We start from the raw sequence: 17586 nt of genomic DNA on the forward strand, positions 1-17586 counted from the left end.
CTGAGCACTTTCAGTCATAATTCCTGAGTGAAGAGCCAGGAATAACCTTGGAGGATCAGCAGATGTGACCTAACCCTCCCCCACAAAATATATGCATTAGCTTTGGAACACTATATAGTTACAAAAAAAAAAAGAAAACAAAAGAAAAAGAAAACATACATTTTATTTCACTGTGGAGGAACTGGAGTATAATTGTTTTTTTTTTTTTACTTTTTTGACTTTTGTAAAATAATATTTTTATTTAAGCACCATGATTACAAACATGTTTGTACTTGTATTTCAGTCTTTTCAGTCATAAAAATAACACTCCTCCTTTACCAGTCCAACATTCCTACCACCAATGGCCCCTTATATCCCTCCTACCCTGTTCCCCTGACTGTATTCTCGACAGGCATTCTACTTCTCTCACTCACTACTATTGTCATGAAAGTTGGCATGAAAGTTGGCAGTGTAGTTATTTTTCTAACTGAACTCACCACTCTTTATGGTGAGCTTCATATGTGAACTGGTCCTTCCAGCCCTCATATCTATTGTCTCTGGGCATTATTACAATAATTTATTTTATTTTTCTTAAAACTCATATATGAGGCCAGAGTAGTAGTGCAAGCCATAAGGCATCTGCCATCCATGCACTAGCCTAGAAAGGATGTTGCTTCCATCCCCTAGCCAGGAGCAATTTCTGAGCGCATGGCCAGGAGTAACTCCTGAGCATCACAGGGTGTGGCAAAAAAAAAAAACAACAACAACACATAAATGACTGAGACTATGAAAAAAATTGAATGAGACTATTCTGTGTCTATCTCTCTCACTCTGACTTACTTCACTCAGCATAATAGATTCCATGTGCATCCATGTATAGGAAAATTTTATGACTTCATCTCTCCTGACAACTGCATATTATTACATTGTGTATATATACACCACAGTTTCTTTAGCCATTCATCTGTTGAAGGTCATCTTGGTTGTTTCCAGAATCTGGCTATTGTAAATAGTGCTGCAATAAATATAGGTGTGCAGAAGGCATTTTTGTATTGTGTTTTTGTGTTCCTAGGGTATATCTGTAGGAGTGGTATAGCTCAAACATATGGGCACTCTATTTCCAGTTTTTGGAGGAAAGTCCATGTTGTTTTTCATAGAGGTTGAACTAAACCCAATAACCATCAGATAATGGGATAATATATAAGATAGACAAGGCACTGACAGAACCTAACAAGAAAAAAATTTAACTTCATCAAAAAGTTGGGAGAAGAAATTAATAGACACTTTCTTTTTTATAACTTTTTAATTTTTAATTATGAGAACAAAGATACAAAGAAAGAGGACAAGATAAAGTTACAGTGGAAGAACGATCACTCATAAACAGAATTCACAGTATCCCATTGCTGATATCTTAACTTTGAACTTTCAGCCAAAGAACATTAAGAAAAATAAAGAAGAACCCATGTACAATTACTTTGTCCCGCAAGTCCCCAGATTGTAATACTTAATATTTCTTAGCAGCACACAAAACAATCTAAAGACATAAAACTTATGTAACTCCTTAAACATTGAAGGCAAAGTACTTTATTACATTTCCATGCACATGCCTATTAGTTTAAGTTAGCCTCAAATGTTTAAGTGGGTTATTTTTCTAAAGAATTAGAGTCAAAGGAGTACAGTAAAAATGGTGATAGAGAGGCAATTATTGTTTGCATAGGCCCACCAAAATATGAGGGACATGGAAAGGAAAAGCCTTGGCCTAAATACAAGGAGACCCTACCCCTGAAGTTTCCTGGCATAAGACCAACTCTAGGCTCCAGGCAAAATAGTTTGTCCAATCCAGGTCATTGTCTGTAGTGCCAGTACACTTTTATTTTTCACACAGTCTCTGTTGTTGGTATCATGTTTCTGACAATAATATATTAGGTACATATTTACATAAAATCAGGGGGGATTCCCATCGCCAAATTGTCATCCCTACGCCTCCGTTTCTATCCTACCTCCCTTTTCCTTTTCCCTCACCCCAGGGGACCACATATTCTAGCCGCCCTGGGGTGAGGGAAAAGGAAAAGGGAGGTAGGATAGAAACGGAGGCGTAGGGATGACAATTTGGCGATGGGAATCCCCCCTGATTTTATTTAAATATGTACCTAAAATATTATTGTCAACAATATGTAAGCCACTATGATCAAAATAAAAATTTATATTAAAAAAATACTGGAATCTGCATATCCTATATTGCAGTCAGGATGGGGCAGAGCGTCCTCTCATTTCACCTCACACTTAAAGGGCAATGCAGACAACCCTGTCCTGTAGAGCGGGTCATTTTTGTTGTCAAGTCTTCTTAGGACTAAGGGAAGTCTCTTTTGAGCAGCCCGATATTAGAGCAGTGGTAGGGAATAGACACTTTATTAAAGAAGAAATACGAAGGGCCAAAAAGTATATGGAACAATGTTCTACATCACTAACCATTAAGGAGATGCAAATCAGAATAACAATGAGGTACCATCTCATGTCACATACTGGCACACATCACAATGAATAAAAGCAATCAGTGCTAGTGGGATATGGAGAGAATGGAGCATAATTCTAATTAAAGAGAGCCTGAGAGAAGGGTGCAGAAGCCATCTAGGGCCATGCAATTTCCAGCTGCCTGAGACTGGATTTCATCAGCATGGCTGCTGGTGATCCTGCCTGCTTCAGAGGTGGGTCGGGACTTACACACACTGATTCCTGCTGGTTTCTGCTGGGAGTCAGAAGGGCACAGAAGCCATTTTGGGCCATGTGGTTTCCAGCTGCCTGAGACTGGATTTAATCAGTGTTCCTGCCGGTGATCCTGCCACCTTCAGAGTGAGAGACAGAATTGAGGAACTCTGCTGGAACTCAGATGCCAGCACCCAATCTGCCTGTCTTCTGTGCTGTGCTCCATTTTTTGGCCTGATTTGATCCTGTGTGTGGTTCATCTGGGGATGGCTCATCTTCCCTGGAGCCTTCCCTGGAGGTGAGCTTACACACCCAGAAAAGGGAAGCCACTAAACTCTGCTGGAACTCAGATGCCAACACCCCTATCTGCATGTCTTCTGTGCTGTGCTCCATTTTCAGCCTGATTTCATCCTGTGTGTGGCTCATCTGCAGACGGCTCGCCTTTCCTGGAGGTGAGTTTACAAGCTTCCCGGCCGTGCACATCATTTAGCCAATAAATACAACCACAACACGTAGAAAAACCCAAAATACAAGTGTGACAATGGGGAAACAACACAGGCCAGCGCCAGACACAGAGAATGACGATAGCAACTCTGATGACTTGAACATGACCAACCAACTAGTCAGTCACTCAGATAAAGAGATTAGAGTTACAATATGGAAGATGTTCAAAGAACTCAAAGAAAGTATAAAAGAGAACACTAATAAGAATCAAGAGAATATGAAGATAGAAATCAGAAAACTCCAAACTGAAATTTCAGGTCAAATAACAGGTCTGAAAAACTCAGTAGATGAACTGAAAAAAAAAAAAAACATGGTTGAGCTTTCCCATGGGTTAACAGCAGCTGAGGACAGAATTAGTTCACTGGAAGATAAGATGAATAACAACTCCATACAGCAGAAGAAATTGGAAAAAAACCTTAAAGCAAAGGATCAAACAATGGAAAAATTACTCAAAGAATGGGAACAGATGAAAATAGAAGTCTATGATAAACTCAACAAAAACAACTTAAGAATCATTGGAGTTCCAGAGACCCAGGAAGAAAATCTCCAGGAAGAATCAATGGTCAAGAACATCATTAAAAAGAAACTACCAGAGCTAATGAATGCATGCGATCAAACCCTCATGCCTGAAGAGTACCAACAAAAAGAGACCCCAGAAAAAACATCCCAATACACATCCTAGTCACAATGACAAATCTCACAGGTAAAAACAGAATTCTGAAAGTAGCAAAATCAAACAGAGAAATTACACTCAAGGGAACATCCTTGAGATTTACGGCAGACCTGTCACCAGAAACACTCAAGGCCAGAGGCAGTGATGGGACATAGTGACAAAATCCATGGAAATAAATGCTTCACCTAGAATACTTCACCAAGCAAAACTCACTTTCAGGTTTGAAGGAACAATACATGGTTTAAACACACAAACAACAGCTCAGAAACTTTTTTTTATAGACTCAAAACCATTCTTAAAAGATAAACTGAATGGCCTACTTTAAGACAAGACTGACCAACAGACACAACAAACTTCGATATAAAGATGACACTAACTCCCAGGAAAAGTCTTTCTCTCAATGTCAATGGACTAAATGCACCAGTTGAGAGACACAGAGTGGCTAAATGGATCAGAAAACTCAATCCAACCTTCTGCTGCCTACAAGAAACACACCTGAATAGTCAGAAAACATGACTCAAAATAAAAGGCTGGAGGAAAATTATCCAAGCAAACACATTCATAAAAAAGCTGGAGTGGCCATACTAATATCAGATGATGCAAATTTTATACTTAGGACAGTTGTAAGGGACAAAGACGGACATTTTGTATTAATCAAAGGATACATACAGCAGGAAGAAATCACTCTTCTAAACATATATGCACTGAATGAGGGGCCAGCAAAATATTTAATAAAATTGTTGACAAATCTGAAAAATAATACCAATAACAACACAATAATTGTGGGAGAACTCAACATGGCATTGTCAACACTTGAAAGGTAAACCAGACTAAAACCCAACAAGAATATACTAGGCCTGAAATGAGAAAGGAAAGTAAGAGGCCTAGTAGATATATACAGGACACTCCACCCCCAGAAGACTGGATACAGATTCTTTTCTAATGTACATCGGACATTCTCTAGGATAGACTACATGCTAGTAGTGAAACATACCTCCATAATATCAAGAAGATAGAAATTTTGTAGGCTACCTTCGCTGACAACAAGGCTTTGAAATTATATGTGAACCACAAAGGGACACAGAAAAAACTTTAATACCTGGAAGTTAAAGAGCCTAATACTGAATAACAAGTGGGTCTGAGATGAAATCAATGAGGAAATCAAAACCTTCCTAGAAATAAATGACAATGGAGACACAAATTATCAGAAACTATGGGACACAGCAAAAGCAGTACTGAGAGGAAAATTTATAGCTTTGCAAACACACATCAGGAAAGAAGAAGGGGAATGCCTGAATAGCTTAATGATGAAGCTCATAGAATTAGAGAGTACTCAGCAAAAGGACACAAAAATAAGGAGACAGAAGGAAATAATAAAGCTGAGAGCAGAAATCAATGAAGTGGAAACCCAAAAAACAATCCGAAAGATCAACAAAAGCAGAAGTTGGTTCTTTGAAAAAATAAACAAGATTGATAGACCACTGGCAAAACTAACAAAGAAAGAGAGAGAGAAACTTGATAACTCGTATTAGGAATGAAAAAGGAGAGATCCAAAGGGTAATCAAAAAATACTTTGAGAAACTCTATGCCACTAAAAATAAAAACCTGGAAGAAATGGATATATTTTTGGACTCTTATAACCTTGCACAGTTGAATAAATAGGATGTAGCATATATAAACACACCCATCACTATTTAGAAATTAAGACAGTAATCAAATGTCTGCTCAAAAACAAAAGTCCAGGCCCAGATGGATTTACAAATGAATACTTTCAAACCTTTCAAGAGGAACTTCTATGAAGACTGGCAAGACTCTTTCATGAAATTGAAAAAACAGGAACACTTCCAAATATCTTTTATGAAGCCAACATCACCTTGATACCTAAACCAGACAGAGATGCTACCAAAAAATAAAATCACAGACCAATATCGCTGATGAATACAGATGCAAAGATCCTCCACAAAATCCTGGCAAATAGAATTCAATGCCTCATTAAAAAGATCATCCACTACAATCAAGTAGGTTTCATCCCAGAAATGCAAGGTTGGAATAACAACCATAAATCTATCAACATAATACACAACATCAACAACAAGAAAAATGGAAATCACATGATTATATAAATAGACGCAGAGAAAGCATTTGATAAGTTCCAACACCCATTCTTGATCAAAACTCTCAGCAAGATGGAAATGGAAGGAACCTTTCTCAATATAGTTAAGACCATTTACCACAAGCCAGAGGCAAATATTGTCCTCAATGGACAAAAACTGAGAGCCTTTCCTCTAAATTCTGGCACAAGACAAGGCTGTCCTCTCTCACCAGTCCTATTCAATATAGCACTGGAAGTACTTGCTATACTGATTAGGCAAAAAAAATATATCAAGGGAATCCAGATAGAAAAGGAAGAAGTCAAACTCTCGCTGTTTGCAGATGACATGATACTCTACGTAGAAAAATCTATAGTCTCTACAAAAAAGCTTCTAGAAACAATAGACTCATATAGCAAGGTGGCAGGCTAAAAAATTAACACATAATAATCAATGGTTTTTCTATACACCAATATTAGTAAGGAAAAATTGACATTAAAAAAACAACCCCATTCACAATAGTGCCACACAAACTTAAATATCTTGGAATCAACTTGACTAAAAATATGAAGGACCTATACAAAGAAAACTATAAAATTCTGCTGCAAGAAATAAGTGAGGACATGCAGAAATGGAAGCAAATATCCTGCTCATGGATTGGTAGGTTTAACATCATTAAAATGACAATACTCCCCAAAGCATTGTACAGATTCAATGCGATCCCTCTAAAGATACCCATGACATTCTTCAAAGAAGTGGATCAGGCACTTTTGAAATTTATTTGGAACAATAATCACCCTAGAATAGCTAAAGCAATCATTGGGATAAAGAATATGGGAGGAATTACTTTCCTCAACTTTAAACTGTACTACAAAGCAATAGTTATCAAAAACAGCATGGTATTGGAATAAAGACAGGCCCTCAGATCAGTGGAATAGGCATGAATACTCAGAAAAAGTTCCCCAGACAATGAATCACCTAATTGTCGACAAAGGAGCAAGAAATCCTAAGTGGAGCAAAGAAAGCCTCTTCAACAAGTGGTGCTGGCACAACTGGCTAGCCACTTGAAAAAAATTGAACTAAGACCCCCAGCTAACATCAAGTACTAAGGTTAAATCCAAATGGATGAAAGACCTTGATATCAGACCTGAAACAATAAGATATATAGAAAAATATGTAGGTAAAACACTCCAGGACATTGAGACTAAAGGTGTCTTCAGAGAGGAAACTGCACTCTTCAAGCAAGTGAAAGCAGAGATTAACAGATGGGAATATATTAAACTGAGAAGCTTCTGCACCTCAAAAGAAATAGCGGTCAGGATACAAGAGTCCCCCACTGAGTGGGAGAAACTATTCACCCAATACCCATCAGATAAGGGGCTAATCTCCAAAATATACAATGCACTGACAGAACTTTACAAGAAAAAATCATCTAATCCCATCAAAAAATGGGAAGAAGAAATGGACAGACACTTTGACAAAGAAGAAATACATATGGCCAAAAGACCATGAAAAAATGCTCCACATTACTAATTACCAGGGAGATGCAAATCAAAACAACTATGAGGTACCACCTCACACCCCAGAATTTGATACACATCACAGGGAATTAGAACAAGCAGTGTTGGCAGGGATGTGGAGAGAAAGGAACTCTTATCTACTGTTGGTGGGAATGCCGTCTAGTGCAACCTTTATGGAAAGCAATATGGAGATTCCTCTAAAAACTGGAAATTGAGCTCCCATACGACCCAGCTATACCACTCCTAAGAATATACCCTAGGAACATAAAAATACAATACAAAAATCCCTTCCTTACACCTATATTCTTTGCAGCAATATTTACCATAGCAAGACTCTGGAAACAGCCAAGATACTTTTCAAGAAATGAATGGCTAAAGAAACTGTGGTACATATACACAATGGAATATTATGAAACTGTCAGGAGAGATAAAGTCATGAAATTTTCCTATACATGGATGTACATGCAATCTATTATACTGAGTGAAATAAGTCAGAGAGAGAGAGAAAAAGATGCAGAATGGTCTCACTCATCTATGGTTTTTAAGAAAAATGAAAGACATTCTTTCTATAATAACTTTCAGACACAAAAGAGAAAAGAGCTGGAAGTTATAGCTCACCTCATGAAGCTCACTACAAACAGGGATGAATTTAGTTAGAGAAGTAACTACGTTTTGAACTATCCTAATAGTGAGAGTGTACGAGGGAAATAGAAAGCCTGTCTAGAGTACAGGCGGGGGTTGGGTTGGGAGGAGGGAGATTTGGGACATTGGTGATGGGAATGTTGCACTGGTGATGGGTGGTGTTCTTTACATGACTGAAACCCAAACACAATAATGTATGTAATAAAGTTGCTTAAATAAAAAAAATTTTGAAGGAGAAGACAAATCTCCTGATGTTCTTACCTGTATATACTACTTACAAAAACAAAATAATAATATAACAAATCTACTGATATCGAACACTAGGCACAAGTGTATAAATGGTATCAGACTGAGATGAGAGTGGAGAATGAGGGCAAAATATCTTTCAGGGGCATGTTTGAGATATGGCAAATAAGTATACCAAGATGATCAATGTCAGTACCACATAAGCATATAACCTAAACTCTAAAATGTAAAATATGCATTTCACATGCCTTTCATTTATTCTGTAGATTTATTGTTTGTGAGAGACTCAATTCATGACTTACTGAAGGAGTAGTGTTCTCACATTGCTTATGTTATGTCAGAAGTAGAGAGCCATCAGCCTCCAGTAGGAAATCGACCACTTCTCTTTCTATATGACTCTGTGTCTTGGGTAAGTATCTGGGAAATGCAGGACTAATGGTAACATCTGAAGAGCCTTTAAATAGCTGTGATGCTCAGATATTTTATTGCCTTATAAGGCTACTATCATACTGTGCCTGTCTGTTCATTTGCACTGCATGGTGGATGATCTCTACCCAAAGTCCTTGGGGAAATGCAGACCCAGCTTAGAAAAGTAATTTATCCTTGCAGAAAAGTCAGTCCTACATGTCATTAAGGTGGGTGTTCTTTATATGACTAAAACCCAACTACAATCATATTTGTAATCAAGGTGTTTAAATAAATATATTAAAAAATAAAAATGGAATTTTTGGAAGAAATAAACAGTGAGATAAGGCCAATAGTACGTTAGGTAGGGATCTTGCTTTACATATGGTTGACCCAAGTTCCATCCCTAGGATCCCATACAGTCATATGGTCTCCTGAACACATTAAGGAGTGATCTTTGAGCACAGTCAGGAATGATTTTTAGTATTGCCAGATGTAGCCACAAAACTAAACAGAAAAAGCTTATTGGGAAAATAAAGGGAGGAAATACATGAAGTAGACTTTCATTTTTACTGGAGAGGACCTAGGTAACTACAGAATGGAGAGAGCCAGGAGCAGCATTTTGGTGAAGGTTAAGTATGGATATATTCTGTATCCATCTTTGTACCAAATTTCTTACAAATGTAGTTCATGGGGCTTTTTAGGGCAAAAAAATTGACCTTCTCATGGTCCATTGAAGCCTTTGTTCATACTTTCCTGTATCTTCATTTTAGGATCACCTGCACTTGGGCTGGAATTTTGCATCTTTGCTTTATGGGTTCCTCAATTGAGTCTTTTTTTGTCAGAGGTCTTTTGCCTGAAGGCTGGTTTAGATTTTCAACTATTTCTCCCAAAATAAATTTCCAGAATCACCCTATATGTTTGTCTGCAACAGATTCAAAGTTATTCAAAATTTGTGGTATCTTGGAGGGCTTTGAAAGTTTTCTGTTTGAACACATACTGCTCTTGTCCTTACTTTTGTTCCTGAACTAGTGTTTTTTGAACTTCTCCCAATACAGAACTCTTCTAACAGTTTCCTTCATGTTACCTAAATGTATTTCTGGTTGTTCCCCTGGCTCATTCCATAGGTTGCCCAATTAATTGACTTCCATATGTGACCACAAATCACCCTAAGGAACCACAGAGGACTATTTACCATCTACTTGAAAACTGTCTTAAAAATATTGCATAGATATTATTTAACCTTAAAATGTTGCATAGATATTATTTTAGCCTTTATGTTGTATTGAACAATCTAGATATGATTTATTATATAAGGAATTTAATAATACTTTAATTTAATAATAACTTAATTTAATTTAATAATTAAAATTAAATTTAAATTAATTTAATTTAATAATTTAATTTAATAATACTTTACCATTTTTATATGAGGAGTGTTCTATATATGCTGTCTTTTATGAAGCTATATCCTCATCCTCACCTTCAGCAAATACCAAAATATAAGTATATTCTTAAAAAGAGAATGATAACTAATGAGTGAATTCTCCTTACATAGGATTTATTATCAATGTCATTTATAGTTTTTCATACTGCTTATATATATATTTTGTATTTTTTTTGGGTTTTTGGGCCACACCCTGTGACGTTCAGGGGTTACTCCTGGCTATGCGCTCAGAAGTTGCTCCTGGCTTCTTGGGGGGACCATATGGGATGCCGGGGGATCGAACCGCGGTCCGTCCTAGGCTAGCACAGGCAAGGCAGGCACCTTACCTCCAGCGCCACCGCCCGGCCCCATATTTTGTATTTTTATTTCCAATTTGTTCAGAGGCAAAAGGTGCTTAATGCTTATTCGAGATTGAGTGTAGACTCAAGATTTACTCCTGGTGGGTCAGAATCAATCTAGGCCTGCTACATGCAAGGCATATGACCTATCCACCGTACTACTGTTCCAACTCTAGGCATGGACCTTTTTACCACAAATTTCATCACATAATTTTCTCTTTTGTGGTAAAGTATATATTTTTCCTATTCTGTTTCTCTATGAAAGTCTTTCCACTTTAAAATATAGTCTTAAGTTATTTTATACGATTTTTCACAAACATAACTCTGAATAAAAATTAATAATGAAAACATTTATTCAGGTCAGAGACAATGACTATAAGCAATAGAAAAGCTGACATTGGAGAAGAAAATGAAAAGGAATGAGGGCCCGGAGAGATAGCACAGAGGTGTTTGCCTTGCAAGCAGCCAATCCAGGACCAAAGATGGTTGGTTCGAATCCCGGTGTCCCATAAGGTCCCCCGTGCCTGCTGGGAGCTATTTCTGAGCAGACAGCCAGGAGTAACCCCTGAGCACCGCTGGGTGTGGCCCAAAAACCAAAAAAAAAAAAAAAAAGAAAAGGAATGCACTGCAAATATATTATTTCCAAATAGTCATTGTGACTAAGGATGATAATAATTTGTGGTTAAAATATGTAGATAAAAATAAGTGATGCTGACCTGAGGATGAATATCAAAATGTACTGAAAAATTCCAAAACTATAAAAATGACCAAAAATTATAGGTGAAATGCAGCAAAAATATCAACAACTATTTTATATGGGTGACAGAAAGGGGAGTACTAAGGAAAGAGAGGACTAAGAGCAGAGAGGAAGTTGACTGGTGGTTGCAGAAGATTATTGCTTCGGGGTCTTGAACTTTCTGTTTTTGTAGAAGTAAGGTAACTAAATATCAAGACCATTAGAGCACACACTATTATACATGTGACCTAAACTATGAGAGTTAAATGGTAATATTTGTTTGGTAAATGGTCAGGGCTGAAAACAGAACAGAACATTAAGGCATTGGTGGAGGACCATTGACACTGGAGATGGTTTCAGGATTGGAACAATATTGAAAATGCTTTTTATTTTGTCAGAATTGGAACAGCTTGAAAATCTTCTGTTGTAAATACAGTGCCTTGTAAAACAGTGTGTTATGAAACAGTGCCTTGTAAATATGATGCCTAAAAAACATTTTTAAAAACTTTTAAAAATGTTTTAGAACTGGGGCCTGAGCAGTGGCTCAGGACATAAGGCATCTGCCTCGACTATACTAGCCTAGGACCGACCTCAGTTCAATCCCTCAGCTTCCTATATGGTCCCCCATGCCCTGGGAAATTTCTGAGCGTATAGCCAGGAGTAAACCCTGAGAATCACCGTGTGTGTCCCAAAAACAAACAAACAAAACAAAAACAAAAACAAAACAAAAAAAAGAAAGAAAAATTTTAGAACTGTTTTACAAAGCATGCAATGAGGTCATTGAATCACAGAATATTAGGAGATTGCTCACATGGTAAAGCAAATATCTAGCATGTGTGAGTTCCTGAGTTCAATTCCCAGAACTTACTAGCAGAAGTATTCCTCGGTGAAGTTATACTATCCTTGAGCAAAGCTGAATGTGATGCCTATTAAAAAAATGTAGAGTGAGTAGCTGGAGAAATGGTACATGGGTTAATGTCTTGACCTCCCCGACTAAACCCTGACTAAACCTAACACAATCCCTTGAACTGCCTGGAGGTCCCCTGAGCACCACCAGGGGTCACTCCTCAGCACAGAACCAGAAATAGTCCCTGAGCACTCTACTCAGTGTTCCCTTTCCTGCCCTTCCCCCTACTTCTCACCTACTTGAATCATATTGATACACCAGTTAAAAAGTGTTCAGCCAATTCCCCTGCGGACTCATGCTGCGAGGCCCTCCCTACCAACTCCCCCTAACGTGGACTGTTTCTTGAAACCGGACATAGGTCCAAAAGTATCCCCAATGCAATAACTCTTCCAAGACCTCCCTGCCGCAAATTTTTACCAATTTGAAGAAGGTCAGGGGGTGTGATAGGAAGATGCCTGGGAACCCACACACCACAAGAAAAACCCAAAAGACAATGGGAAAAACTGTACTTCCAACATAGGCATAAGACCTGTAATACACCACCTCTTTACCTGCTCTCCCCCAAATGTAAGGTAGTCTTTTGCACCACTTTGGTCCTTTAAAAACTTCGCTAACTCATTTCATTTCTTTTTTCTAATTAACTAATTAATTTTTTAAATGTCTGTCCTACATATACATTTGTGAGCACATACATTTTTATTTCCTTTTTTTTTTTTTATCATTTTTGGGTATGTGACCTGTTTCTGTTATCCCCTCTGTCCACCCCCAAATACACCGACAATATAATGTAGCACCACTTCCCCCTGCAAAGGCACACTAAATAAAGGGGAAATCTTACATATAAAAAAAAAGAGCTCTTATCTACTAGAGATAGGAACTCATAGTTGTTTACAATACAGGGATATCTCCTACCTTGAAAATATGTCATGTGGAATCAACTTAGACCTCAGGTGATTAGATACCATTCATCCAGCCTTGAACCCTGGATCCCAGACATAGAAACAGCACAGCTCTTCACAACAGCTGCAGGAAACAAATTCCATCAGGGACAGCCTTAATACTGCGGGGTCAACAACAAGGGCCAGCTCTAACATGATATCCTGACAACGAGGAAAATGTGAACCACTTGACCTTAGAGCAGATTAGCCTACCTTACCAGCTAACGACAAGACAAAACCAGAAGACTTGGCACCCTTTGGTAGGTCCAAAAGCCAAGATCGTGATTTACAGATGACTGGCTGCTAGAACCACGACCAGACTGTATACATCTTGGGATCAATAAAAAAGCCCTAGTTTAGGGTTTGAACTATGACCTGCACAATAATCATGATCCCCAGTCCCAAAGGTCCAGCAGAGACAATTGTAACGGAATGGGGCTTCTGGAAGCACAAAGAAAGACGGTATCCTAGGTGCCATCCTAGGTTCAGTGCAAAGACCAAGATCACCAACCACAGAAGATGGATTAAAATGACACTGAGGTAATAGAACCTCTAGAACCACAAAGACTGACTTCATCATAAGTCCTACCTCAGGATCTGTACAGATACTGAGACCTCTAAACACAGAGCTCTGATTGTATCACCCTGGACAGAGCAGAAGTCTTCCACACACCACAAAAACACCACCGGGAGAGTAAATGATCCTGAGCAAAGTCTAGAGTTGATCTCATGACAGTATACTCCAAGGACAGAGAAACCCCATATTTCTTAGGCCAAGTGAATTCCTTTTCGAATGATCCCAATATTTACTGTGCCAGGGCAGGAGGGGAAAAAACAAAAATACAAAAAGCACAAAACCTTGGTTAAATTTTTTATATTTATATATTTTACCTTCATTTATTATTGTTATTATTATTTTTATTTACCTATCTATTTTGGTCGATTTCTCTGTTTGGATGTGATTATTAAAATTGTTGTCCCCAATTATACTTATTTTTTTCTCTTCCTTTCTTTTCTTTCGTTATGTGCTATGCCATGTTTCTTATTTCAAGACCATGGCGTGTTTTTTGTTTGTTTGTTTGTTTTTTGTTTGTTTTGTTGTTTTTTGTTTGTTGTTTGTGGTGCTTATCGATATAGCTGGAGTCCTCACTGGATATTTGACACTTCTTTTGGTACTGGTGGAGTGTTTCACCGTCTTTTTCTCATTCATCTCCCAAATCGATGATGAGAGCCTCTAGAAGGATTCCGCCCATCTTCGGGGTATTAGACTCTTACCGCAGTTTATTTATTTTCTCTTTTTCAGCCAAAACCACGCAACTTGAACTACCTAGTCCTGCCTCCAGTTAGAGGGGGAAATAAGGGAGGCATCAAGACCAAACAGGTGCAAGACTACTAAGTAGTAGGTTAGATACAGAGGGGACCACATATTCTAGCCGCCCTGGGGGTGAGGGAAGAGGAAATGGGAGGTAGGACAAAAACGGAGGTGTAGGGATGACAATTTGGTGATGGGAACCCCCCTGATTTTATGTAAATATGTACCTAAAATATTATTGTCAACAATATGTAAGCCACTATGATCAAAATAAAAATTATATTAAAAAGTGTTCAATAAATAATGTTCTGTAGCAACACAAATTTAAATATATAGTAGGAATCTGAATGTATCAATAATTTAATGAACTGCTTGACTAAATAATATTTACAAACACTTAGAATATAGGGCTAAATAGCAAAACTATCTCTTCTTAAAATACATTGCCTAAATATAAAAAATAGAGAAACAAAAGATGTTGCAGGCAAAAAAATCTGCTAGTTAGCTTCATCAACCTTAAAAGACTAATTGGTAAAAAAAATGTGTTAGATGTAAATCCTGGTGTTTTAGACCAATCATTCTGTCAGCCTTCTGAATAAAATTTATTATCATATTATCTACTTGAATAGTACCCGAAAGCTTCATCCTTCTGCCAGAATTACCACAGGTAACACACAAATTAATTTACTATAATTGTAATTAAATTAATTACAGGCTCAATTTCCCAGTCTTAGGACACCTTTAAAGTGGACATTCATGAGGCTATTGAATATGATAGATGAAAATCAGATGAATGAGTTCAGAGAGATACTTCAGAAGTTAAGGTGTATGCTTTGCTGATGGCCAGCACCATTTGATCCCCAGACTGACCTCATCTCTCAAGCAAGTTTATGCGTTGCCTTTGAGGCCTTGAGAACTGTCAAAGGGCATGGTCAGTCTTGGCACTGCAGAGCCTGGGATCACTTTCATATAAAGGAAATTTTTACCCTTTTATGTTTTGCTTTTTCCATTTCTTCTTCCAGGTTTCTTAACTTCCATTCAGCATTCCTGTGTCTTTCCACTTTAGAGTAGATTCTACTTTTTATTATACAATAGAACAAAATATTTTTAATTTACCTTTCATTGTATGCCTCTATTTTTTTACATCAAGCCTAACATTTTCATAATAGGTATTTTCTTTCCCCTGACCTCTACTATATACTTAAAAGAATAAGTAGTTATAAATATTTATTAAATACTGTTAACTATTTCTATTCTCATTTTTAATATTTTTATCAAAAGATGATATTTGAATTAAGTATTCTTGTAACTCATGACAGACTATTGCTATATGAGATAAATACCATTGTTACTATTTTAGTTTGAGATAGGTATAAAATCACCACTTGTGATCACATCAAATGCATTTTATTTTTAGATTTATTCTAAAACACAAGAGCAACTAAGATGGGAATATTAAGTTCATGATCTATATCCTATTATTAATTTTATGTCATTCATTCCTGTAGATACAAAATTACAAGATCACATAAATGCTTATTACCAAAATGAAAGTATTGAACTAATTTTACTAACAAATATTGAGTTTTGTTAATCAACATCACTTAAAATCCATACATATTAAATTACATTTTTCTCCAACTAATTTTCTTTTCTTTAATTTATATTCTACCACATAAAACTAATCACTTTTGTTCTCAAAATTATTTGACTCCTAACTAATCTATTTTATACATTCAAATATATACCTGAAGATCCTTCTCTAAAGGGAATCAACCCTGATTCTAAGATTTTAACTCAAACTATCAAATATTTAGCAATAAATAGAATTAAACCATCTTTAGTTAGAATGCAAAAAGTACCAAAAGTCTCCAAATATTTGATCAAATATTTTGATATTTCAAAATATATTTATATATACATAGTGATTTGTTCATAGCACTACTTTTGTACCAAAATTAAGATGCAACCATCCATTAACTATTAACAAGAAACAATCAAATAAATCAGAATGAAGGAATTGACTCTAATGGCCTTAGATTCCACACAACATTGGAAGAAAATGAAAACACAAGACTCTAATTTCCAATGCAACATTTGACTTTATTTTTAATTAATACTGGACTTGTATCACTTTTAGATAAACTTTGTGGGCCGCTGTTGAGATTATTGACAGGATAAGATATAATTAGAGAGTAAGAGGGCAATCATTTCAATAAATGATGAAACTATTTTTGGATTAAGAAGAGATATACTGACAAATTGGACAAGATCACCTATGCAATGAGACAATCATTAGAAACCAGATCCACAGGATGGTCTGTAACAAGAAGGGTGGGTGGGCTTAGAGATCAGGTAGGAAGGGCGGCTGAATCCAGAGCCACTGCTCACTGAAGGGAAGCCAGTGCCCCCACAGGCCTGAGGTTTGAAGCCAGTGGAACCACAGCCCAAAGAGTAGGAGCTACCATGTCCATAGCCCAGGGAGTAGCTGCCGCTGGATCCACAGCTGGGGTGAGTGGGCCGGCAGGGACTGCAGAATGTGGAGGGTTTGGAGCGGAAGCAGGATGACTGGCACGAGACAGGCACTCCACAGGAGCTCTGGACTCGGATAGGTTTGGTGCAGATTTCCTGACTGCTATTATAGAAAGAAGATCCCATTTGACAAGCGCTGGGAGATCCAAATCCACTGCCATAGCCCAGGTTGCTGGAGTACGAAGAACCACCACAGGGAGATCCAGGATATTGCAGGCAACCACCAAAGGAGCTAGAAGAGTAGTTTCCGGAGCAGCAGCTGTAGGACATGTTGACTGAGTTGGGTTCAGTTGAGTTACTGAGAGAAGATTCTGTGATAAATGCTACCACTCGACTGTGTGTTTATATATTCTCAGAAAGGGGTGTGGCATCACACAGTGTCATATGCCCATATATGAACTGTCTCATTTACATATATGTCACTCAGTAATTCTCTTTAATTGTAGTTAATTCAATCCCTTCATCTTGTTTTTTTTTTTTTTATAGGTGAGCTTATTTTGTTTATAGTTAATGAATTACACTTACGTGATAAATGCTATGACAGTGTCTTATTCATGTTGATGCACAATGTCAAGGAAAGCCCCTCCATCTTTTCTCTGGCTATGACTATTTCC

The 17586-nt window shown here is 37.4% G+C and overlaps 1 protein-coding gene across 1 annotated transcript; it reads right to left on the bottom strand.

The window, feature by feature from the left end:
• Positions 1–16735: 16735 nt before the first annotated feature.
• LOC126025816 (keratin-associated protein 13-1-like) lies at positions 16736–17242 on the bottom strand. The gene has a single exon (XM_049785579.1). The coding sequence runs from the start codon at positions 17240–17242 to the stop codon at positions 16736–16738; it is 507 nt and encodes a 168-aa protein (XP_049641536.1).
• Positions 17243–17586: the final 344 nt, after the last annotated feature.

The sequence above is a fragment of the Suncus etruscus genome, chromosome 13, assembly GCF_024139225.1.
Source record: "Suncus etruscus isolate mSunEtr1 chromosome 13, mSunEtr1.pri.cur, whole genome shotgun sequence".
Classification (NCBI taxonomy): domain Eukaryota; kingdom Metazoa; phylum Chordata; class Mammalia; order Eulipotyphla; family Soricidae; genus Suncus; species Suncus etruscus.